The 26020-nt window shown below is 45.2% G+C and overlaps 1 protein-coding gene and 1 long non-coding RNA gene across 8 annotated transcripts in view; one reads left to right on the top strand and one right to left on the bottom strand.

Annotated features, from left to right (window-relative positions):
* Positions 1 to 19513, top strand: part of P4HA1 (prolyl 4-hydroxylase subunit alpha 1) — a 33320-nt gene extending 13807 nt beyond the window's left edge. Inside the window, exons 6-15 of one of the 7 annotated variants that reach the window (XM_084525111.1) lie at positions 1899 to 2138; positions 3179 to 3369; positions 3886 to 4062; positions 7876 to 7946; positions 13419 to 13518; positions 15148 to 15201; positions 17046 to 17111; positions 17631 to 17699; positions 18401 to 18497; positions 18997 to 19513. In XM_084525111.1, coding sequence (XP_084381237.1) covers positions 1899 to 2138; positions 3179 to 3369; positions 3886 to 4062; positions 7876 to 7946; positions 13419 to 13518; positions 15148 to 15201; positions 17046 to 17111; positions 17631 to 17699; positions 18401 to 18497; positions 18997 to 19067 — 1136 coding nt within the window. In that variant the 3' untranslated portion in view covers positions 19068 to 19513. Of the gene's footprint in view, positions 1 to 1898; positions 2139 to 3178; positions 3370 to 3885; positions 4063 to 6692; positions 6764 to 7875; positions 7947 to 13418; positions 13543 to 15147; positions 15202 to 15264; positions 15319 to 17013; positions 17112 to 17630; positions 17700 to 18400; positions 18498 to 18996 lie in introns of all 7 variants that reach the window. The other 6 variants (XM_084525112.1, XM_084525113.1, XM_084525114.1 and 3 more) reach the window with 6 other exon arrangements.
* On the bottom strand, positions 8596 to 17693 carry LOC311439450. Its single transcript, XR_014694723.1, has 2 exons — positions 17607 to 17693; positions 8596 to 12035 (listed from the first exon to the last, which is right to left on the bottom strand). It is a non-coding gene; the product is annotated as an uncharacterized lncRNA (long non-coding RNA).
* Positions 19514 to 26020: the final 6507 nt, after the last annotated feature.

The raw sequence follows: 26020 nt of genomic DNA, 5'->3' as shown, positions 1-26020 counted from the left end.
TTGAAAATATGGGCCTATCAGGTCAGAACTTCTGTTTCTTTGAACTTAAGCTTCATAAACTGAAAAAACAAAGACAGGGACCGTTATCATATCCATGCAAAGAACCTGAGCTTACCAAGTAACCTTTAGCAGAGGTTACTTTGGTATGTCCTCTGTACGTAGAGGACACTCTTCTTCCTTGCCAGAAGAATCTTCTCTGCTACTTTTTAATCTTTCTTCTGTTCAAAACCAGTATTGTGCCAACTGGCAAAATATCAGCTTTGTACAATCCATCTGTGTTTTTGCAAGCACTCATTGTGGTCAGATGCCTAATAAAATTAAGGGTAATTGGCTTTATATGTTATGATGTATAACCTTGCTTTTGGGTTTAGTTCAAGACTGTCTCAAAGAGCTACAGATTCAGCTTACTACAATAAGTAGGGTTTGTTTGTTTGTTTGTTTTAAAACAGCCCAAAAATAAAGACAAAATGCTTCGGGTGGACTGTATTTTCCTGCTTCTTGTGAGGCAACGAGCTGTCCAAACTGCATATAACAAAGCATAATCGCAGAACCCAAAAACTCTAGAATACAGAAGAAAATAGGTTGGTCTCTTCACCTTTAAAATTACAGAGAGAAACATCCCACACAGTCACTTGTTTGTGCTCCTTGTCTCCTTTCCCAGGGAATTTTCAGTTGCTAGGTGGCCAAGTTTTGATCAGAATCTTAACTACTGTTGTATTGCTTACTAATTCTCTGTTGTGTGTTACAGGCTATGCTGTTTCTTTATCTTAATTATTAGGGCATATTTTCTTAGCACCATTCTAAGCTGCCTTTTCAGGTGTGGATGTTATGTCGCTCCTAAATGTACCAGGGTATGACTGTGCAACCTGCTACTCTTTCCAGAGGATCTCTTTGTGCCTCCCTGAGAGCACACACCAGCACTGTACCTAATTCCCTAAGCTTTGCATTATCTTAGAGCTTGCAGGTGGCTTTAGGCTCAAACCTGGAATCACTGACCATCCCAGGATGGACCGCAAGTTGTTTAATTAGTGAGCAGAAACAAAGGTCTGCAGGATATTCCTTTTGTTGGACTGTCTCTTCAGCTATTTCATCTCTTAAGGCATTTCTTCAACAGAAGAATTCCCCTGTTGGAACACAGCAGTGAGAGCTGCTGTTAGAAATTCAGGATGATTAAAATGTAATCAGAAATTTAATTTTAGCTCCTTCTGGGCAGGTCCTGGGCAAGAATAAAAATTCCTTCTTAGTCCCTCCTTGTCTTAGTTTCCTTTTTTTACTTTATCTCATGTATTTTTGTTTCCTTTTTACAAGATGAAATTTGGTTTTTCAATGGGCCTTCATCTACAGTGGCAAAAATAGGAATCTATAATTTGCTTGCTAGTGCTTTAATCTTTCAGGTCCCTTAAAATGGTTCTAACATTGACTTCAAAAACCTTGAGTAGCTGGGAGTTTATGGATGTTTTCTTTTTCTTCCTCCCCTGAGTTGTTGCTAACAACATGTGCTTCAGGAATGTTCTGAAAGCAATAATACAATGCCATTGAAAACAGACGTCGGGAACTTCTTATTTAGCTTACTATTGCTCTGGCTTAAAGTGGTTTGTGTTTTGAGGAAAGAGGATTTATTTTATTTTCCACAAATTGTAAAGACATTTAGCTAGTCGCTGGCTTCCTGGCAATGGAAAACTGCGTGTAGCCAATTACGTGTTCTGTCAAGGGTTTACAGGTTTTAAATGCTTAAATTGAGTCTTCAACAAATAGCTGTCACCAAAGGGAGATGCTGAAGACCACAACAGGAACAGCAATAAACTGTGCCGTGAAGAATAGGAAATAACTGAATGTAACTCTGGGGAGTGATCCTGAATTCAGTGAAAATCATTAGTTTTGTTTTGTTTCAAATACAGGTGTAAAGCACAAATCCTTTTTAACAGCTGAAGACTGCTTTGAGCTGGGAAAGATTGCGTACACAGAGGCTGACTATTACCACACCGAGCTCTGGATGGAACAAGCTCTGAAGCAGCTGGATGAGGGAGAAGTGTCTTCTGCAGATAAGGTCTACATTCTGGACTACCTGAGTTACGCTGTGTATCAGCAGGGGGATCTGGGCAAAGCAATGATGCTCACCAAACGCCTTCTCGAACTGGGTATGTAAAAGAGGCCTGAAGCTCAGCAGGGTCTAGCTCTGTGACTGAGCATCTGTTAGATTTGTACTGAGGACTCTTGGTCTTCCTGGCTTGTACACGTGCTTTTGGAATAGATTATTATTGAGCATTAACATCTTAATGTAGTTTTCAGTCAACTGAGAGTTACATTACCATACGTTTTATTTTGCTCTGAGTTGAAATGGGCAATAACATTCTAAATGATCATGTCAGGAAGAGTCACGGTTAAGGATTGCTCTCTTCCACTACCAATGCACCTTCCAATACCAAAATCTCTCCAAATTATTTAAATTCAAATCAAGCATACTTGAGCTGAAAAACTTGGAAAAATAAGAAATACAGAATGCAGTGCAGTGGGCTAAGATTCAGTGCATTTTATGAAATATCTAAAGTATTCATGCTTCTGTAAATACTCCACTGATTTCCTATGTAAAGGATGGGTTGGGAGATATAGAGCTAAACTTAATCTTTACAGCAAAGGCTAGTGAGAACTGTTTATTAGGGAAGTGGAGTAATTTTTGTAAGATTAGTGGTTGTCAGAAGCTTTGTCACCAGAACTCTTAATTCCCATCAGGGAATTTGTTGAGTTTAAAGCCAGTCGTGCTGTCTGGGCTCTGCCTGGCTGTTGCTGTTTCCTTGTCTCTCCCTCCCTCATCAGATAGGCTGCAGTGGCCAGCCCCGGTCTCTTAGTGCTCGGACCCCTGTGCCTCAGAGGATCCCAGCCTCACAGTGAGCAGTTTCTTAGCTGTGAATGAGCTGAGCTTTGCTCTGACAGTGCATTGGGTGATTTTCTGGTGATGAGTAAGGATGTGTGCATACTGCAGGCTAGCATTGCTTCCAGCCTGTCTGAGAGTTTTAACTCTTCTTGTGAGGGCTCTCAAACCAGATTAGGTGTTTGTGATTTCTTTTTGAATAGCAGCGGTGTTCACCTCTTGTGTTTGGGTTTGTTAATAGCCTCTTCTGTACGCTTCTTTGCAAGTTGTAGGCCTGCCAGTGACAAAGGTCTGCTTCCTTTTCAACAGATCCTGAGCATCAAAGAGCAAATGGGAACATGAAATATTTTGAATATATTATGGCCAAAGAAAAAGAAGCCAATAAGTCCAGTACAGATGCAGAAGACCAGACAGAGAAGGAAACTGAGGTTAAGAAAAAGGATTACCTGCCTGAGAGAAGGAAGTACGAAATGCTGTGCCGTGGGGAGGGTCTCAAAATGGTAAAGTGGAGTAGACTGTTTTCACATGTATGACACCAACCGTAACAAAACAATGTCCAGAGTTTGTATGTGGCGTGGAAGCAAGGAAGCTGTTGTAGCAGTTGGCTGAGTACGTAGAGCTGAGGATTAGCATGTGTTGGATTTCTTCCCTGTTTCCTTCTGGCCAGTAGAGAAAAAATATTACTGTAGGCTAACTGAAATTCACTAAACAATTGTAATTAACTGAATGTGGATATTGGAAGTCTAGATTGATATATGGTATCGAATGAAAGTGTTTTTTTCAGTGACAAAATCATTTTTAATAGGACTAAATGTGTAAAGTACTGCCTGCTGCAGTATTACAGAGTAATATTAATTTACCTGAAGCACTGATTTCTCAAGCTTAAAGCATCTCTTACTTTTGTAGCATAATACTAAGGTAGGGAATGTGAACTGCTCCAATCTCTTGTTCTCATCTAATGTTTGTTAGCAATATTATGGAAGTTTCCTGATTATCTCGTTTCATCTTGCTTTCAGACCCCTCGGAGACAGAAAAGACTCTTCTGCCGCTACTATGATGGAAACAGGAATCCTAGGTACATTCTGGGCCCCGTCAAACAGGAAGACGAGTGGGACAAACCTCGAATTGTTCGCTTCCTTGATATCATTTCCGATGAAGAGATTGAAACTGTGAAAGAGCTAGCAAAGCCGAGGGTAAATGCCTTACACTTCTTTGCCTTTTGGAATCTCGAGTTCTGCTTGTAGTTTTCTGTGCGAGTGTGACCATCTCCTCTTGAATGCAGATGTGTGTGCAGTGTGCTCACACATCGCTTTTCTCACCTTGTAGCTCTTGGTAATATACTCTTTATAGGAGACCTTGGGGAAGCTGGAAACTCTGTAGCTAGGAGAGCCAGGTGACAGCAGTGCAGACTTGTCAGGCTCTTCTGGTGAGCACAATTTTGGTGCATGCTGTTTCAGATGAGGAGGAGAGTGTTGTCTAACAGAAAGCAAACATCCTGCAGCTAGGTTGCCTTGAAGTGTACCTGGCATCTGATAGGCTTCCTTTTATTTTTAAAGTCTGTAGTTGCCAGGGCTGTAACATGGAGAAGAGAGTCTTCTAGGGAAAGGGAGGCACTCCTCTGGTCCTGGAATGCCATATTACTGTGTAGACAATAACGAATAGCCCATTCAGCGTAAAATTGACTGAGATTACCTGCAAGTGAAAGAGCTTTAACAAGGCAATGCTTAGCCAGCTGTGCTCTGCTTTTGACTCACAATTCCAGCTGATCAAATCCTATTTCTGAATCCAGATCCCAAGGTTCTTGTTTTTGAAGGCCAAACAAGCCAGGCCAAATCAGCTGTCAAAGTAAACAGGAGTGTCCAACATGGACAAGAAACTGAGTGGCCATCTGTATCCAGCTGGCGTGACTGTGCATCACAAGATGTACATTTAGGAGGCAGTTAGTGAATTTGATTTGTTTTTCTACCAATTACCAGTTACTTCTAAAATAAGATTTAAACTTGTCTAAACAGATTTTTCCTCCTTTCTGTAGCCTAAATGTCTTCTGTTCAGAGAGAGCTGAGCAAATGAAGATTGGGGGAATAAATACATCAAATACAGGACAAACTGTTACCTCGGTCTGCTGCCAAGTAAAGCAGCTGTAAGTTACACATAGGCACATCATAGATGGGGCTGCCCTTGGTCACCACACTGAGTACTAGGAAGCTAGAAGCAGATTTTAAAGCTTTCTAAAGGCTGATGCATTGTATTTCTGAGGTAGCATTCAGAACCATAAGGAAGTATGAGTAACCTGTAAAACATCTCCTCCTGCAGGCAGCCTTGCTGCAGTTTGTCTGTTGCTGATTAAGCCCCTTTATTGCTGCAAAAGCTCTGACAATTGCGTCTGTGGAATGTGACTGAATCATCTTTATGGCGTAGAAGTAAGGCTTAGCACTGAAAATAAAGCCTGTAAGGAGCTCTGAACACATGGTGACTTTAAACATCAGGACTTGCCAAGATGCTTGTCTTCCTATCAGATGTTCAACTTGTGGCAAAGACTTGCAGATTCACAGTTCAGTTATGTGAAAGCATTTTTCTGCTGTTAGTGTTCCACATATTTCCTACGGCCGAGGCCTTGTAGGGCTCAGTAACCAGTGCAGCAGGGGGATTGTGTTTTTGAGGCAGAAAGATTGTCATCTGCCTTCCTGGTGCCAGGGATGTTCTACTGCCGCCTCTCGAAAGCCACGGCTGCATAATCTGTGCCCAGCCTTCTGCTGCTCTGGCATAAGCTGGCAGGAGGAAGACTTATTATTCACCTTGGGAGTCTCTCTGGAATCACAGTTTGTGACTTGATTCCTATATGTGTCTGCACATGATGAGAGGAGAGGCTGCATGTTAAGAGTCCTTAATACCTGTTCCTGTCAGTAGGGAAGGAAAGGCCCTGCTTTACTTTTTTTAACAACAGAAAAATATTACTTGGTACGCCGTGTTGAGCCTAGAGCCCACTGAAATGTGGAACTTCTCCCAAAGTATGGAGAGTGCCTGACATTACAAGAGCAAAATAAAATAGTGCACCTAAGGTTCTTGATCAGTGTTAACAGAAGGGATGGTGTCCAGTAAATGGAGTGCATTAAAGGGCAGGGTAAAGCCTTGAGCCAAGAATCTCACTCTCTGTAATGTAGGAACACAACCTAAATGTAAAATACACGTAGCAAGTTGTTTTTGTTAGCAGTCAGTGTTAAAGAAGTTCACCTCAGTGCTGAGACTGGTACAGAAAGATTCAGAAGGTAGGGTTTTATTTGTCTTTCATTTATACAAGACTCCAAGCAATGCTGCAATCAAGTTAACTGTAAAACTCATCTTACATGCACCGGACAGAGTGTGAACAAAGGACCGATTGTATGAGTGTCATAATGCTGAATTGTTTCCAGCAGCTGTTGCAGTATGAAGAAAATGAAAGTTTCTAGTTTATTTTATTCAGACAGCTGCTCTTCTTGCTCCAGAAGTGGAAACATTATTTCCTGGAAAAGTTGATCTTCTCTAATGCTCTGAAATATATGTATGTATACACACATACATATATAATACACACACACACTTTAAAAAAACAAACAAAAAAACAACTCAAACTCTCTTTTAGTAAAAGCGGAGACTCCCCGTCCTGCCCTGTCATGGCTTTGTGACTTCCTACCCCCACTCCATAAAAGACAAACCACCGCAAGTGGTGACCGGGTGGCTTGCGTGGGGCCTAGTGTGACATTTCCCCCTAGGCTTCTGAATGGTCGGATTGCTGTGATGCAGTATGTGCTTTGTAATGCAACTATTCTGATGGTTCGCTTCACAGCTGAGGCGAGCCACCATTTCAAACCCCATAACAGGAGCCTTGGAGACGGCACATTACAGAATTAGCAAAAGGTAAGAGAGCTCTATGCCAGATGTTTTGGGCCTGTAATGAGTACGTAGATTCTGCTCATTATGGGGAAGAAAGAGGTGGTCTAAAAAGACAACTTTGGCTTTGTAGTCCACCGCTTTATTACATGCAGATCCTGTAACAGGCTGTTACTGCTGAGTTTCTCAGTCTTTTCCTTCATCTAGAAGTTCTGGGGGTATATTTGATGATGATGATTATTATTTTTGGGTCACCACCTCAGTGTGTGTTCTCAAATGATAAAATACACAAGAAATAGGTCAGTAATTCATTGTCCAAAATATACGATGCTACAGAACCTTCAGTGTGGACTCTGCATTTTCTTTATACTCCCTTTCCCATTGCAGGTCTCAACAGCCCAAAATTGTCCTTTCCTCTGCAAAATCTAGCAGCCCACTTCAAGTGCCTTTACAGATATAAGAGATGCTTGAAGTCATTGCCACGTGCATGACAGCTGCAGCGGCACACTCAACGGATGTTCATTAATCACACAGAATATCACTGTCCAGTACAATTCCTGAGTCCTACCTGGGCTCTTCTACCTGCTGCTGATTTGGTAGAAAGCAAGCCTGTTTTTCACTGGGCTCCCCATTCCTTCCAATTTGTTGATAAAGTATGTCAAGTGTTGAATTTAACAAATGTGTTCCAAAATGTGCTTCAGGAGAAAACCTGGCTGGTTATAAAAAAGAAACTGTCATCCCCACCTCCTGACAACCCTTCCTGTTTCATTAGTGGTGATTAAAGATTGGCTGTGCCTTCCTTCTGCGTCACACCAAAAGTCTCAATGGATTTAAACTTCTGCATGAAGAGGAACTGTCTGTGAAACTCAGCATCATAAATTATTTGCAGGAAGTCTCTGAAGGAAAAAAGTAAAAAATAAAAAAGGAGGAAAAAAGTGAAAGGACAATCTAACCAAATTTTTCCAACCAATTTGTTTTGATTTGGACATGGCAGCTACAGCTTCTGTTGCCGTTCAAATATTGCTAATTTAAGAGCATTGCATACCATCCAGACCAATCGGAACCCTTTCAAACACCTGTGGCTTGGCAAAAAAGCAGCCTACTAGGTGGGTAAGCCCTTGTCCTTTCTCTTTTTGTAGCTGAGCCGTGCTACTGTTCATGACCCCGAGACTGGGAAACTGACCACAGCACATTACAGAGTCTCTAAGAGGTAAGGGGAACGTCTTCCGAAGGTATACTCAGTCCAAGGAAGTCTGTTCTGTCGCTGTTGTGCTTCATCTCTCCGTGTGGGGCAAATAAGGATTCTGCGCAACGTTTTTGTTAGTCTCTCTTTAGAAGAGAATGGCCTGGAGTGAACCAAGCTGTCTTATAACAAAGCATGTGGTCATCTGAAATAGAAAGTATTTCTAGATGTTAGTGGTAGCGGAAGTGGAAGCTAGCACGTTTGCTTAGCATGGCTTGTCTGGTGCGACTAATGTACTAAAATGTTGGCAAAGCGCAGGGTTCTTCTAACAGTAGTGGTGGAAGGCTGCACGTGTCACTCACCTGTACCAGTGATCTGTGGTGATGATTGCTGCATAAACGTAGGCACTGGGGAGCTGCTGTGACTCACAGGAGTAGCGCGAGGCAAAGCTAGTCGGTAACCTTAAAGGATTTCTTTGTTTGACGTTAAATGATTGAAAGTAGGTGCTTTCATGGAAAACCAGTGTTTCTTCAAATTCTTTGAACACAAACCTGAAGTTAGAATGGCCAGTAGTTTAAGGATTTTTATTTATTAAGTTCTTTAAGAAGTGCTTCAAAATACAGCACAAGAAGTTGATTCAAAAATGATTGTAACTTTCATAGAAACTAGAAAAACATTGTAGCTGAAAGGTGCTCCTTAAAATCATGCTTGTTACAAGTAGTGGCAAGTTAAAACTTTTTTTTTTTTGTACACTGAAAAGTGCATTGCACCTTCAGCAATGTGCATTTTAACTCTTCAGAGCTCCTGAAGGTCGTGGGAGTCCTTTGGGAACTGCCCAAAGTGAGCTCTTACGTATTTGCTCCTTACAAATGACTTCCATGGGTCCTCTCCAGAATGGAACATACATCTTCCTGTTTGACACGTGTTGCATGTAATGTTTTTGTTTAATTATTTTGAAGTCTGTTCATGTCCTATTCTGGTTATCTGTGACAATTTATTTAAATAAAGTTTTCAAGTCCCAGGATTTGTCCTCTGTGCCCCAGACCACAGGGGGGCTTTCGCTGAACAAAGTTGCTAATCCATTTGAACGTACCCTCGTGGTTTCTGTCAAACTTGACATGCTAATAATAGGAATTAGGGAAGGTGAGTAGATTACTAATTTAAATTGATTGAGATATATACAGAGGCCCCTATTTAAATTAAAAATCCTTAATGAAAAGACTTCTCATTTAGAGTTTTGATTTTTCATTAGTGTTATGCTTTGGGACTATTGCAAATGCCATAGTTGGAGGGGAAAAACCACAGCTAGACAATACTCATCCCTAAAAGCTGATTCCCTTATGGGTGTGCAGCTAGGTCCCATTTGGCATCACTTCCTCATTGGCTTTGTGACATACCAAAATAAGTATTCTTCCGAAGGCTTTAATCTGGAACTAGGCTGTACCTTGCCTAGGGACTGTGCTGCTGTCTCTGTGCTGTGCTGCACACGTGGAATAAACCTGGTGCTAACCAGGTGAGCAGGCACCTGGAACCTGTAAGGTTTGCTGCTCAGAAAGGTGTTGCTCGGGGGGTTCCTTCCAATGTACCACTTTGGTGGTACTCAGAAGTCAACTGAATTTGCCAAGATAAGTGCTTAAAATCCTTTTCTCATTGGAAACTGAGTTAGAATTGCAAAGAGAAGTACAAGTAAATGGGGCATAGTGTGCTGCAGTGTGAAGACAAGTTTTTGAGGCTAGCAGTGGACTTTAGAGGTGGGAGGGGTGTGAGGGACTTCCCTTCTCATGCCTCTTTCCCTCACCTTTGCATTCCTGTGTGCTGATTGATTATGATGAGAAAACTCGACACCTCAAACTATAGGGGGAGAAAAATTGCCATCCCCCTCAAAAACAAACACAAAACCAGGCTGATTTTAGAAGGCTTCTGCTGTTAATGCTGGATCACTGAACTTCTCGTGGGGAGCCACTGCTAGAAATGTTCCCCTGTTCAGGGCTGTTTGAGCTGGTTTGGATTCCTGATGAATCACTGCTCCTGAAAACCAAAAAATGCTTTCTTTATTTTTTTTAATAGCTGACTGCTTTCCCCCGTCAAACATTCTTTCCTAGCAAATGCACTTCTAAATTACAACATTCCTCCCTGAGAGGACTACTGTTCGCTGTGCAGTACGTGGCAGGCTGTATAAAAGGGGGCACCTTGCCAGCAGGACGAGGAGCACCGTCGAGCCGTGCTGTGTGCAGTACCAGAATAAATTTGGCCACTCTGACACTGCTTTTAAAGAAGCTTTGTTTCCCTTTCCTCCCAGCAGCCAGTCAAAGCCTGTAGCATATGTTAGAATTCCCAATTCAGAAATACTAGTCTGTGCTTTTATTCATTTTGTTATCCCTCTACTAACATTTTTTCACTCACTAAGTACGTTTTAGAAATTTCTTAAACAGAAATGAGTATTTTGTGTGACTGCAAAAGCAGCATTGACATTTTGGTGCCGTGGCTGAGGATGCAGCCTTCGTAATGGCTGGTACAGGTCTGACTTGTGCAGCTGGAGAAGGAGGCGAGCTTTTGGTTTGATGTGGTGCTTACTGAGGAAATATCAAAGCCTCCAGTTAGCAAAGTCACAGGTTGAACTCCTGTGCTTGTGACTTTGCAAGAAATAAGCACTTCCCTTTTTGTTAATAAGGCTTCTGCCCACAGTGGGCTTATGGGCGTCAGCTGGTGAAAAGTGCTGGAATGCTTTCTGTTGCCGGTTATCTTGTCAGCAAAGGAACCAGATCTACCACGTTTATATTGAAGAGTAGAGTTTGTGTGCACTTGAGTGTGGACTAAGCATATATTAAAAGGGAAAAAAACTCTGCTGAGCACAGTTTAGGGTTTTATAAATTCTGCAGCATGTGCCACTACTGAGGCAGTCTTTATTTTGTCTGACAGACAGGAGCAGGAAAAAAGCTTCTTCACGGTGATGGCATACCTGCTGGAGAGGCCTCGAGGCAGGCTGATGGTAGCACAGGTCTAAGGTTGAGCCTGGCCCCAAAAGAGGGGACAGCATAGGGTGGCTCGCCACAGGTGTTGGGGGCCACCAAAGTCTGTGGGACCTGGAGAGGCAGCAGGCAGAGGCCTGGTGACTGGATGCTCAGTGCAGGCTCTGCGCGCCCTGTTGGCAGCAGGACCTGGAGCTTACAGGCTTAGCGTGTGCTGGGAGGCTGCAGGTGGAGCTGTAGGGACCTGCTGGCCTCCCCTCCAGTCCGGCTGCCTCCAGCAGAGAGGCTGGCACTCGCACTGCTTCCAGTTCCCCATTTCCTCCACCTCTCATAGACGTTCTTTGTACCCACGGGCAATTAACTTACTTTATTTCTAAAACATGTACAGTGCTTTTATTTCATGAAAGGATGCAGTATTCACCCTGCGGAGGGACTCAGAGCATTCACTGCAACTCTAAGTAACTGATGGAGTCAGAATGCTTGCTTTTATTGTTTTTTCTTAAAGCCTGTATGGTAGACTAGGCAGAGGGAGCTAAAGCATAACCTCTGAAGGCTTGGCAGGCTTGCCTGACGGCTGCGCTGGGGCTTCTCTGCTTTATGGAGTGGGAGCTTTGCGTTGCTTGTGGAGGCTGCCTGCTCCGTGGGGCTGTGTAGCTGCTTTCTGGTCGGGACGTGCTTTCCATGAGTGGTCTCTGTGCTTGCTCCTGAAACCAAGGGCAGCTGCATTGTAACACCTTCTCATGCTAACAGTGTTCACAAATGGATGACTCTTTGTGCCTGTGCAAGTCTTCTATATAGAGAGTTTTTTGTTTTTTTTTTTTAAATTCAAAAAACAATTCCATGCTCGTAGAGATTCTGTAACCTGTGTCAGTGTCTTGTGTCACGTGTCATGCTACTGTTCCTCCCAAGCAAAGTGGTTTGGTGGCTGTTTTTTTTATAAATACAAATGTTTAAAACAAACAAGCCTTTAATTTCTTACAGACATGAAAGTTCATTTGTGTATAACTGCTAGTATGTACTTGCCAGGTAGGCTCTGAGCACAGGTATTTCTGTCCAACAGCCTTGTAAAAGCAGCAGGAACCACTGATGAGACCAAAAGGCTGAATCAGACGCTAGAGAAAAGGCAGACCTAGCTGGCTCCATCTTCCTGCAAAAAGAGGACAAATGGGTCCAAATCGTTAACTTTATAATCCATAGTAGCCACTAGTAGAGGCCTCCCAAGCTGCACAGAGAAGAGGTGTAGCATGATGAGAGACAGAAAAGACCAGCTAACACGAAGATGCATTGGCTAGAACTGGTTGAGTAAAATAAGAAAAACACGCAAAAAGATGAGAGCTTTTTTTTTATTAAAAAAATGGGCAGATGTAGATGAAATAGGTGGTGGGTTTTTTTGTGTGTTTTTTTTTTTTTTTTTTTTTTAAGAACAAAGTGTTTATCTTGTTAACAGATCAAATATGTGTGTGTTTCTATGTAAGCAACTGGATGTGTTCACAGCTGGTAAGGGGCTGGGGGGATGCGCGGAGCTGCGGTTATACCTGTGTACTATGTGTGTGTGTGCTTGTCTGCCACACACCCCTGCTTGTGGTACGTGGCTGCTTTTGGGTGCCGTGGCTGCTTCCCAGCCATGCAGCCTCAAGACTGAGCAACTGCTTTAGAGTAGAAAATGCTACGCTGGGTCTGGGTTAAGGCAGTGTTTCTTGTGGAGCCCTGCTCCTCTATCTCTTCACACCTTTAACTGCTGGCAGGTTCGCCAAATATTTTAAATGCAGCTCTTCTAGCCAAAGAGTCCTAATTTACAAACCAGAGGCAGATGTTTTGAAAGTGTCTTTGGAACTGACAGGCTGACCTTTCACTTTCATATTAACAACAACAAAATCTCCTTTAAAAATCACTGCGTACCTGAAACGTATGGTAAACACTGAATTCGTGATGGGCTGTTTTGGTAAAAATTTTTCAAGAGGGAAAAATGGTGAAGAGTTTTAGGCATTACTTAATTGTTTTCATAATGATTTTGTACAGTACCATCGCACAGGTAAATAATGTGACATAAAGGGCAGAACACAGAGCACGCACCTGTAGGTGGATGCTGACACATGGAAGGAACAGGCCCACAGACTCTGTGAGCGCTAAAATAACTTACCTATTTTTTTCCCTACTGCTGCATCGAATGTATGCTCTGAACTAGCTGGTTGGAGTGGGTAAGAGCAAATCCGTAGTGTCCTGCTTTAGAAAAACACCTAGAGCTGAAATTCACTGCTTGGAGCCCTTGCTTTGATTATTTGATAGTCTTGTATGGGAAGTAAGGCCCGTAGTTTTAGAGCTGCCTTAAACCAGTGTTGTACGTGTTCTCTCTAGAAAGCACATTTATCACCTTCAGATCTTTGTAATGCCCTAGAAATATTTCTGACTAGCCTACTAAATTTTAGTAAGCTACACCCCAAAAAATCTCCAATTTGAAGTAATCCCACATGTTGCCTTTATACTGGCTATGACTACTGCATTTTATTAACTTATTGGTTATTTCACTTAGTGCGTGGCTGTCTGGATACGAAAGCCCTGTGGTCTCTCGCATTAACACAAGGATACAGGACCTAACAGGCCTTGATGTCTCCACAGCAGAGGAACTACAGGTAATAACTGTTACGGGTATGGCGGTGCATGTCAGCTAGCATTTCACTTTGGCTGGCTGCGCATGCAGAATGGTGCGCACTCGCTGCTGAGGGAGGCACAAAAGCTCATTTAGTCCACCGGCAGCTAATTTGATGGCTGGCTGGATCCAAGTGCCAGGGGAGGAACGACTGTTCTTTTTACAGGGAGGTAGAAACAGTTGTCTTTGCACAGTGGCACCTGCTGTAGTATGGAATGGCTTGCTGTTGCTGCAGGGAAATAACAGTAACCAAAGCCCCTGATACGCATTGAAATGAACAAATTAGTTTTTGTTTATACTCATAAAGCAGTTTTGTTGCTGTAGGGTCAAACTCTTTTTCTGTGATGACAGTGAAAAGTTCAGTTTGACTGATGCTTAAGGAAATGGGAAGAGGATGGTTGTTTAGATTTGCCATCCTTGGGCCTAGAGGGCCAACAGTGTCTGTTCTCTGTAATGTAACCCAAGTAACCTTGATTTTAAAAGTGCTTTTATTTATCTGCTCAAGGCTCTTAAATGACCAGCTAGTATGCTGCTTCACTGATTTTGAGGCAGTGGTAGTGCCTAGAAAGCAGGGTTGTGGTTCCAGGAAAACTGGTGTACTGCTCCCTCAAGCCTGCTGCTGATAAAATGCCCAAGCCTCTGGCTGAAAATTGATGCTATGAATGCAAAGATGACAAAAAAAAAAAAAAAAAAAAAAAAAAAAACAGCAAAAAGGACAGTGGGTCTTCTTTATAGACAAAAAGTGATCAAAAAGTGATTCAGATTTGAATGCTGTAAAAGTGCCATGAGCTATTTTAAAAAGCATTTAGCTGGGGAAGTTTCTACAGATTACATATATATATATATACTGTTATATATATATATATATATACTGTTCTGCTTTGGGAGGTGGGGGAAGGATGTCCAGGTGTGAAACAGAGTGAGCTGCTACAAGCAGCAATGCTCAGAACAGTTTGCACCTTACAGCCAGGGGGGTGCACACACCTGAGAGAACAAGGGATGGCAGCGGTGACCAATGCGCTGCAGGATGGAGAGGGACGGGGAGGGGGCCGGAGCCAGTCACAGTAACAGCGGCTGTACAGGGTGCTGGAATCCTTACCTGGCTTAAACAATGTCCAGTACCAGGCTTGGATGCTCTGCAGCCAGACATCGTGGGGCTCCTTGGAGCATGCTGCTGCCCAGGGCTTCAGGAGTTCCGAAAGCTCTCCCATCAGGGGACAAGCAAGTTCTGTGACCTGAAGGTCACAGGAGCAGGCACCCAGAAACAGGAGCCTGTCGTGAGTCATCAACTGGGATGGTCAGGGGAGCGTTCAGGAAGGCTGGCCTGGGGAAGGGAGGGTGCAGCTGGAGCTTTTGGGGGCTGGAGAGACCCCAAAGTGCAGTCATGTCCTGGCTCTGCACTGATGCAGCGTCTCAAGGAACCTGAGCTTATTTCTGAATAAACACAGGAGGACATTGCTGCATCTGGTGCATTTTTGCTGACAGAAACTTGTGCTTTCCTATGGCTTGACTTTGAAGCTTCATCCATCAAAAGGCTGTAGCCCTTTCTTGAGGGCTTGCCCTTCTGGATAAAATGCAGCTTTACCGGATTTTGTGCTTCCTTTCACTATAGGTAGCCAACTACGGAGTAGGAGGCCAGTATGAGCCTCATTTTGATTTCGGAAGGGTAAGTCCTGTTTAAAGTCTCCGCCTCTTTCTTCTTCACAAGCACTGTGTTTCTCTTTTTCAGGTGGCAAATTATGGAGTGGGAGGACAGTATGAACCCCACTTTGACTTTGCACGGGCAAGTAAAGAGATGGAGGAGAGATAGTCACCTGGCGAAGCCTGGGCCTCTTGGCTGTGGCACAATATTTAATCTTTAACGTATATTAAATTTTATAGCTCTTCAACTTCTCTAATCCATGTTAGTGGAGAAGCCCTCTAAACCACCAGCTGAACTGAGAAATGTTACAGGTGTTACGGAGCAACAAGGTTTTTTACAGAATGAAATTTAAAAAGAGCTGTTCTTAAGGAGATGACTGATGCTTCTTACCAGAGCAAAGGGCATTAGTTGGATTCTAAAACTGGAGTAACATTTAGAACTGTTAGCTGGCAGTGGAAAGCCCTGTTGTTTCAAACCACTGCAGGCTATACAGTCAAACTGTGTAAGTGCGTGGTGTATATCCCGTGCTCCTGACGCGCACAAGATGGTGCCTGCAGCTAACACACAGCGATGCACTGAAGCTGCCGTGCCCGTGGCTGCAGGGCTGGCGTTGCTGAGTAAGGCAAATGTGGCTGCAGGGGCAGGAGCTCGATGCCCCTTCCTATGAGGAAGGTTTTGGAGGCAGGGTAAAAAAAAAAACTTGCATCGCAGCTTACCATGCAGACCTGCAAGGGAGGGTTCTACTCAGTTCTTCTCATTGTACAATCCTTATTTTATTTGAATTAAATTCCCAACCTATTTTTCTTCCAGCTTAAATTTCAAACTGCTGGAAATAATGGCACTGAATTCAGTTGGTTATTTATTGGGCATACTTATTCGTGATTTAACACTTTGAGATTAACCTTGCGCTGTGAATCCAAGCCACCAACTATTAATCAGAATCTCTGCTCTGTAAGCACATGCTCAAAGGCACCGCGAGTGATTAGCAGTTGCTGTTTGGCAGTGCATGGGTCAGTTTCTGAAATAATGCCCCATTGCTGAAATGTCAGCACATGCAAGTAGTGGTCACAGGAGGCAGGCTCTGGAAGTAAGAAACAGAGGTGTGACAAAAGCTGGTCTCGTAACCCTCCTGTGGGGGTTCTGGTGTTTTATTCAAGTGATGCCCCCTGAGCACGGCGCTGGGCGGGCAGCCTCACAGCCACAGTGCCCGTTCCCGTGCGTTTAGGTGCGCACATACCTTACTCCTGTGCAAAGCTGCAGGAATGGCTGTCACAGACACTCTGTGGCTAGGCGAGCGCACCGCTTAACAAATCACTCGTTAGGTTTTTAAGGGCACTCTGAAAACTGAGAGCCAGGGTGTGCGCAGCAGCCTGCTTGCCACAGCTGCTAGCAGGGGCAGCTCCTGGGAAAGGGCCGGGGCAAAGGCAGAGCAAGCCCCAGGGCTGGCAGCCGCCCTGAGGGTGCGTGGAGCTGCTGCTGCTGCTGGACCTGGGATCCAGGAGCTGCCCTCACTGCTGTTCCTCTCTGCCAAGGACAAGAGGCAGCAGTTGCTGTAATTAAAAAATTAACTTTGTGGCTGAGAAGATTTATATACTCTGGCAGTACAGTTCTTACCTATTACCAACTTTGGCTTAGGACTTGACTTCCCTGTGCTGTAGAATTTTAAAATGCCTTGTTTATCTAAATTAATAGGTACACTCATCTTCTTTTCCCCTCCCCCCCCCCCCCCCCCCATTGCTGCAAATATAGGGATTTAATTAATTTTTCTGCATGAGTTTGTCTGCTGCTGGCTCTGCAGCTGTCTGTCATTGGTTCCTCTCAATAATCAAAATGAAGTGCTTATTAGACCTGCTTGCTTTTATTCACAGAAAGATGAGCCGGATGCTTTTAAGGAATTGGGAACAGGCAACAGAATTGCTACTTGGTTGTTTTATGTAAGTGATATATTTCTGTCATGTGCTATTGCCAAAAATATCTATTGCGGTGTATTCTGTACAGTGGAATGATTTCATTACTTTTTTTTTTTTTTTTTTTTTTTAACTCAAGTGACTTGCAAAAGAAGGCAGCCAGTACCTTAGTGGTAACACATACGGGTATCTTCTTACCCATAAGTAATGGTTTTTACACGTGTGCTTAAGGAGGGGTTTTTCACTCAAAGGGGCAGTAGCAGCTTAAAATATTGGGCTATTTATTTTCATATCTGCATCAGTATTTATAGCGTGCTCCTTGTCAGAACATTTGAGCATGTAACATTTGGCTAAGGCTGGTGGTTATTGCACCTTGAACCAAGTGTGGGGGTAGCCCTGTTTAATGCTGTTAATCAGGCAGCCTTTGATCACTATGTGGGAGGCAGAAATTAAGTTGTTCAATAATCTAATTTTATTTTACTAAAACGGGACATTTGGGGAATGCAGTGGCTTGCAGCTTACCTGTGCCTGTTCCCACCTTTCCAGATGAGTGATGTGTCAGCAGGGGGAGCTACTGTCTTTCCTGAAGTAGGAGCTAGTGTTTGGCCTAAAAAGGTAAGAAGGGTTCATTATCCATTATTATCCGGTGTAACCATTCCTCTCTCACCTGTGCAATAATACAGTGGATGTAAACTCAAATGTTTAAAAGGAAGCTTTAAACTGCCTTTATACAAAAGATTAGAGCACTAGTCATGGGGTACTTACAAGTGCAGCTACTGGAGCAGTACTGGTGATTCCAGGGCCCGCTGATCTATTGCGTGCTAACTCATAGTTAATGTTTTGGGCTTAACTGCTGCTGATGCATAGACTTTGAAAAGTGCTTAAGGAAAACAATACTTCAAAACAATTTTTAAAAATATGCTGGTGTGTAAGTAGATTGGTCTTGGGGCATTCACAGGGAATTCTCCCTGAAATGCTGTGTTCCCACTATAGCTTTTCCTTCAGAAAGCTCACAAATAAAGTTGGTCTTTGCTAACAAGGCTGCTGCTCATTTATAGTTATATACTGCCTCGCTTTTCTAAAACTGCTTGCAGTTGAATGAAGTCGGGTTAGGGTCTAAAAAAAATAATTAACAGACAAGGACATACACACAGAGTGAGTCAACAGAGACTCAATCGGTAGGAAAGCAAGTGTTTGAATGTGGAAAACAACCTTCAGTTTAAAAGGAGTATTTGAAATCTGAACATACCTTTACTTTAGTGTTAAGTTGGTATCAAGTAGAGCAAAACGCTGAGGGTTTCCACTGCAATTTCCAGGGAACAGCTGTATTCTGGTACAATCTCTTTCCAAGTGGAGAAGGAGATTACAGCACGCGGCATGCAGCCTGCCCAGTACTAGTTGGAAACAAATGGGGTGAGTGTTCCTTACGTTGTTCTTGCTTCTCGCAATCTGGAGCTCTGGGGCTTGGTTGGGGGTTGCTCTGGCTTGCTTTTCCTTTGGGCTTGGTGACAGAATGAAGAGCAGAGAGAGCCATTAGACTCCTGTAAGGAAATCTACTTGATATCTATGTCATTATCTCTCTCAACACTGTTATTTTATATATATATATATTCACACATAAAATAGTATATATACATTCCATCTTCATATTTATACATCTGTAAAAAATACAATGTACTTCTGTATCTACTTGAGTAATCTCTCATAGTTTTACATCTACTGCAAGTTTTTTATCTTGGATTTATATATTATAATATTTAATGTAATATTAATATATTAATTATTTGTGTGTGTTAAAATACTTAAGAAAATTAGGAAAATCCAGTTATTTACCAATAATAGCACAAATGTAGCTTAACTAGAAGGACGAGCCAAACAGATACAGTGATCACGTACCTTTATGTCTTTGCAGTATCCAATAAGTGGCTCCACGAGCGAGGACAGGAATTCAGAAGGCCGTGCACTTTATCAGAGTTGGAATGATGCAGACTCATCTTTCTTCTCTTCTATATTCAGTCTGTGTAAAATGCACACATCTCCTACAGTTTACAATTGACTAACACTCCACTACAGGTTCAGTCTCCAACTACACCAGTGTTTCATCTGTGGACAAAACAAACATACTTTTAGTTCCTTCTAAAATACCCCCTTAAAGTTTTACAAACGGATTATGTTGATTTTTAAGGCCCATGAGTATTACAGAAAGGAAAATAAGGACAAAATACAGATCAGGGCCACAACTGACAGTGTGTTACGTGTGGTGTTCCTTCACCGCACCCCTCTGGATCAGCGCAGAAAGCCGGTGGGTATTTGCTTTAGAGTCCTCGCAACTGTCAGTCTGCTGATGGCAGGATGAACGCCGCCTGGAAGAGTCAAGGGGAGGGCTCCTTTCTAAGGAAGGCTGAATTAAACCAGTTCGTATTCCTCAATTTCCAGACATCTGACTCCTTGCTTTTCTAGAGTACATGACCACTACTGCTGAAAACTGTGGGCATGGTTTGTGTTTCTCTGGGGAACAGGTGTCTCATAGTCTATTTTAGCCTGTTTTTCCACTTCCCACAAAAGCCCAGATTTTTTAACCGTCTTCTTTCTTGGACTCTATGGTGAATTTGGCTCTTAACCTTGAAAATGTGAGCCAGCAGTTGCGTATGCTTAGATGAGATGCTTTAGCAGTGTAATGTCAAACATGCCTGCATCAGCACAGCCTGACAACTGAGATTATGGCCCATCTCCTCTCTATTTCTTTCCTTTGTTGTTTGTCCACATAAAAAGAAACAAATGCTGCTTTTATTCCTAGTAGTAACCGCTTACATCTGTTCCTTGGGCAGTGGGGATGGGAATGTTTCCATCTTCATTAATCAATCAAAGTAATTGTGCCTTAGGACACTGGAATTTCAAATCGGTTATGAGGCTTCAGGTGATGAGGTAACACGCAGTTATCACAGAACACTCTCCACCCTTGTCCTCCCAGTTCTTGAGTTTTTGTGAGAAATAGTTGGCCTATTTATAATCCTAAATCTTTTTTAGATGCTTTTTTTTTTTTCTGAATATTTTCACTGCCATGGATGCTGAGCACAGCTGGCAGCAGTGCCCTACCTTTAGATGCCAGAGGAGGTTCCCTCTCTCAATAGCTGGTGTTGCTCAGCTGGCAGGGGCTGCCTGCACTGCAGTGATGCCCCCGGTGCTGCCTCCCCCTCCTCAGCTATGGCTGGGAAGGGGCCTCTGCAGAAGCCCTGGTGCTGCTCGCTTCACTGCTTCCCTTCCCTGAGCCAGGCTGGGGCTGCTGTGACACACACCACCCACACAGTCCCCAGGTCAGCAGCACCCATGCTGGAGGTGCTCACTTGCCATCAGGTCCTGAGTTTGCAGTGAGGCTTCCTTACGCTGAGATGACGTTGAAACCTCTGAGGGAGATGAGACTGTGGCTGCTGTAGCTGTTGAACTTCTGTTCCTGCAGGAGGAATAACTGCCAGCCCTGCTGACCCCAGCACAGACACACCTAAGCAGGGTGGGGAGAGGCTGCAGGAGGTTCGCTTCCCTAAGCCATTTCTCTTCAACAGCAGTTCTAGCAAAATGTCTCAATATTCCACTAGCATGAGGACAAGAATCAAAGTGAGCTGCACCAGATGCTACCTAAGCAGTCTAATTTTCTGGACGATGATGGTTTTACTGAATTAGGGGGTCAAGCCTGAAGTCTTTACCAAGAAAAAAATTCCCATTTTAGTTAATTGGGTTTTCTGCCTCAATAAAATCCTGAAAATTGAGCCAAAAGGTAGAAGAAACCAACTGCTAATATGTTAGAAAATACCTCTGGAGTAGTGAGAATGCAGTTACGGTACGATAGTTTGAGAAACTGCATACTGGCAGAAGACACTTTAAAACCTTTGCTGGAAAATGTGTTGTTAAATTGCTACTGAGCCTGTTAGCAATGGGACCTACATAACTGTTTATCCTTAGCCCTACACCTTCTTGCCTTTTGCTTGTGTTTGTCAAAGATGTGAAACAAAGCCCAGCCAGCAGTTACTGAAAAGCCCCATTAGAAACAGTTCCACCACCCTTTGTGCTGCTCAGGCAGTCAGAATTGCTGGTGCCATTAGAGCAGTATCTGATACAGATTACTCAAAGAAATCAGAGCATATTTTGATCGCAAAGGTGTGAGAATTCAAACAAACAAACAAAAAAAAACCAACACAGAACATACTTACTCAAGTGTTCTCTTTTTTACGTGGTGTCAGTACAGTCGTCTCTGTTCTTGTCCATGGTTTTCTCTTTCCCATCTTGTTGGCTTTCTTAAGCTCCAAAAACGATCGCCATGGCTGCAGTGAGTCCTGCCACTTCCCTGCATGTAAAAGAGACAGCATGAAGTCAGGAGCCTTAGTTGGGGGCATTCAGTTCCTCTCGCTGGCTCTGAGGCATCTATAAGTGCTTCTGGATGAGCCAGCCCTGGCTAGCTAACGAGCACAAAAAGAAATCTGGGTATTAGCACCGCGAGCATGTTTGGAAAACAGCATCTGGCTTTGCTATTACAGACAGATGCTTTTCTTTCAAGTGAACCACATTGCTTGACACACAAAGATAATTAACGGCTAACAATTCTAGAATTGATGTGAGGTAAAAGAGAATTACCAAATAAAAGCTGCCAGTGACTACTTCAGGTACTGCCATATCGGAAGAAAATGTGGGGCTCTTACATGTTGGATGGAAGAAGGCAGGGTTGAAGTGATGAGGAACCCTAATTTCATTATAGCAAGCAAAGTTTTTTTTTCCCCTCTCTGTTCAAGCAATACCAAAAGATGAACAACAAGCCCAAAAGAACTTGTGGAATGTCTAGGGCAGTTTGCTAACAGTTCCCTCCCTCACCTACCATCAGGTATCTCCAGCGTTGACGTGTGTTTTAAGAATGGTCTCCTAAGAGGCATCACCTGGGGAGTAAAAAAGTTTTAGAACATGACTTCTTAAATCTGTGAACTACTCGATGACTTGCAGTTCTTCAGGGAAGAAAAACAGTTTGTCTTTTGGCAGTGGAAAATTTCACTTGTTTTAAAAGGAAAATCCCCCAGAACTCAACTTCAGTTCTGCTGAGGCACATCAGACTGAAATGTTGCATATTATCAGAGGAGAAAGGACAAGCTTATTTTTTTAACCTGCAGACAATCCATGTGTCATCTTCCTCCACTGCAATAGTGTCTGTACACCTCATACCGAACGTGTAGGTGATGACACAGGTGGTGGTGTTCCTCTCTGCCTTATCCCCTCATTTCTCAAAGGGCTTTTGGATCAAGAGCGTGGCTCCTGTGTGAATCTAGTTTTGTATTAAAGGTGATCAAAAACTGTTTGGCTCACAGTGACTGACAATTGACAAATTGCCTTACTGTTACAGTTTTTGTAATAAAAATTTTAATGTAAAAAAATGGGCTTGAAATAAAAGCCACTGCCATTAGCAGTGAAAAATCCTCCCCATGACACTCTCGTCATATATGGCTGTTGTAAATCTGATCACACAGACTGTTAATCACCATACCTGTGTCCTGGAAACAGCTCACTTGTTTCGCTTCATAATTAAGCGGGCAGGTGCGGAAGATGCTCCCGTCACAGATTACTGTAAAACGCACTGTCGGGCCCAAACTTTGTGTCTCAGCTGGAAGCACACAGCGCTGCTGCACTGCACAAGAGGACGGCAGGTAGGCTGGGCTGGAGGCGCGCTGAACACAGAAACTGAAGGCAAGGCGCCGGCCTGCTCCGTGCTCTCCACTTCGGGCAGTAGCTGCTGCGGGGTGTCACGGGGATGGAGTGGCACGCGCTCCTGGCTCTGTGCTCAGAACTAGCAGGGCAAAGGTCGGCTGCTAGAAGACCCTTTTTTGCAGGGAGGATAAATGCTTGTGTTTCCTGAGCCCAGAGGTCAAACAGGCAGGTAACTGAAGAGTTGTGGGGAAGGCAGCTCAGGCTGTCCCGTGACACAGTGTGCTAGGAGACAGAGCACTTACCGGTGGGCTGCGATGTGCGGGCTGACTTCTTCTGTGACCAAGACTTCTGTAGCAGTCCACACACTCCTGTGCCTCACTCCTTCCAGACAGCGGAGCCCCTACGCAATTTGTGGTCATCGGGAACCTGCAAAAAAGCACAGCAAGCTCAGAAGCCTGTGGAACGGCTGCGCTGCCCGTCCTGAGGCACCTGCCTGGGGTCAGGGGCCCTGGGCCGCCTTTGCCTCCTCTCCCATGGAACCAGGCGGGGGCTGTGGGTCAGCCCCGCACCCCTGCCCAGTGCTGGTGCTCTGTGTTACCCACCAGGTAAGAACTGCGATAACTACAGCACACGAGGCCGGAGAGCGACAGGAAGGGGGGAGAGGGCCTGCGAGTAGCTGCAGGGCAGGACAAGACGAAGAGAAAGGAAAGGGTGGGTGGCTGTCAGGGCCTGCAGCGAGGCCCAGACCAGGCCACTGACCTGTGAGAGCCTCCTCCAGCCCCTGGGCTCTGAGCTGCCTCTCGGCGGGACCTGGGCACTCAGCACCGAGCTGCATTTCTTCTTCCAATATTCAGCGACTCGGCTGGCTCCCACATCAGGCTTTGAACCAGCCATGGATTATGCATAAAATTCAACCACAAGCTGCCCATTCCCTCCTGAAACACCGGCAATTCATCCAGAACCAGTACAGCCCCTCTGTCCTCCCTCACCCCCGGCAGAACACGAAGGCAAAGGCTCTGGCAAACTCCCAAGCAGGGGGCTGCTGCAGGGCGGGTGTCTGCCCCGCACATCCCTCCTCAGCTCTGTTGGGTTCGGCAGCAGCAGGCTGCCAACAGTCTGAGAGTGTCATTAGGAGGCAGTGACTCACCGCGGCCGAGGGCTGCTCTATATTTAGGCATGACAGAGCCAGGAATGAATGCGTGGAGCTGGGAGCTGCTGTCCTGAGGTCAAGACAAGGTTCAGATCCTGGCTGTCAGGGTTCACCATCGTGCAAAGCTCCCCCTTCTCCCACCTTCAGGGAGAACGGCTGGCAGAGGCCCACAGCCGGGTCAGAGGACCTGCGGGTACAGGCTGGTGGCTGGAATAAGCCCCCCCCTGCTGCAGCTGCTGGGCCCGGTCAGTGACTCCCTGCGGTGGCTCAGGGCAGGGGGAGGTGCTGTGTGGGGTTTGTCAGTGTTACTCAATCCCACATTTTTTTCCCGGTCTTTAGATCCTGAAGTCCGGGTGCAAGGAGCTGTTTGCAGCTGGGTTGCAAATGTCTGGGCAGACTGGTGGGAAGAGGGCTGAAAGAAGCAGGAGGAAAGAGGGCAGCTAGTCCTTGGGGCAGGGCAAAGCAGCTGCCACGTTTTGGGAAAGCAGTTTCAAGACCGCTTTTTTGTTCACAAACTCTTACTTTGGGACAAGTGACAAACCAGCAGGAAAGTTCCTGACTCCTCTTTTCCCAGGCTCCGTGCGTTGCCAGCTGCTCCCCCTGCCCCGCGCAGCTTTCCTAACAAATCCTGATTGATTTTGCAAACGGCCCTGGCTCTGTGCTCTCTGCCCAGAGGCGCAGGCTGCGTCCTGTGCGGCACAGCACGCACGGCTCACGCATCAGGCGCTGTGTTCTGCACCCCCTGCAGTCCTGCCAGCATTTTTCCCTTGCTTGTCCATGTTCAGTGGCACAAGGATCAGCCACCAGGGAGTAAGGGGTGACAAAGAAAGCCACGTTCTGGAGTTGCCACCAGAGCAACTGAAAAGCTCTGCTAAAAAGTATGGCACCAGGGGCTCTGCTCAGTGTTTCCAAGTTATTTCTGAACAGCTATTTTGCTCTTTTAATGTTCATTTCTGCCAGCCTGCTCCTGGGGCGGGGAGCACTGAGGCTGCAAACCAGCACGTCACGCAGGGCAGCGATGGAGCTAGTGGGGACACGACTGGCTTCCCTCAGGGCACGACGCTGCGTGGGGCTGTGGAACTTGCTCTTCCCTCTCCTGGGGCTTCCTGACAGCAATTCCAGCGGCACTGCGCAGCCAACAGCCCGCACCACTCCCAGGGAACACCACGTGGTAGCAATGCGGGGCCCTCAGGGTCCCCGAGGGGCACTGAGCAGGGGAGGGGGGCACCAGAACAGACCAAGGAGGCAGCAGCTGGCTCCAGCCCCACGCTATTTCACGGAAGGGGCCTGCCCAGCCCGCCCGCTCTGCTCACCTCTCTGAGAAGCCGAGGCTGGGCTGCGGTCCCTGCTCCTTATCCCACACCTGGAGAACCTGACAGGGGCAGCGTGTGGGGCTCTGGCGTTTCAGAAGTGCCACTGCTGCTGGGCTAAGTCTCCTGCAAAACAGCAGAATGTCAGAACTTGCCACGTATTGGAGAGACCCGCAGCCGTGCTCCCCTTGCTCCGGTCAGCGCCCCGTGCTCCAGCAGACATGACCGCTGGGGCTGCCACAGCGAAGGGGCAGCTGTGGAGCGGCTGTTTGTGGGGGCAGCGCTGTGCTGGGACACATCTGAAAAGCTTCCCGAGTGAAGCTGGAACCTTCCTGTGCTGTTTCTCTTCCCTCGTCTTTACCACTGGTTTGCGTTGTCTTTTGCTGTTGGTCTGTTTGGCTGTTTGCTTTTAATAAGTAACTTTTTGAAACCCCCACAGGCCATGCAGGCCCCACGAGCCAGGGCCTGCTGCCCCCCCCGAACCCGTTACCTGCCTTGGGTTTTGGTGCCAGCCCTTTGTGCTGTGAGCCACCTGGGCTGCAAGTTGAACCCAGCAGCAGCACTACACGAAAGCAGCTGCAACAACCAGCTGCCTCACTCAGCCCTCGGGAGTCCCGCAAAAGGCAAACATGTATCTGCATCACTGATCCCAAAACGGGAGGGAAACACCAAGGGGTTGCCCTCAACCCAGTGTTTCTAAACCCGACTTACTGCTAGCTGCTGCACCAGCCCCCAGGAGGCCCATCGCAGCAGGATACGGTGCTCTGATCCGCTGCCCGGGCAGGGGGAATTGT

The sequence above is a fragment of the Aythya ferina genome (genome assembly GCF_964211825.1).
Source record: "Aythya ferina genome assembly, chromosome: 7".
Classification (NCBI taxonomy): Eukaryota; Metazoa; Chordata; class Aves; order Anseriformes; family Anatidae; genus Aythya; species Aythya ferina.
The sequence above is the reverse complement of the archived record's forward strand: the minus strand, read 5'-3'. Positions and strand labels throughout refer to the sequence as shown.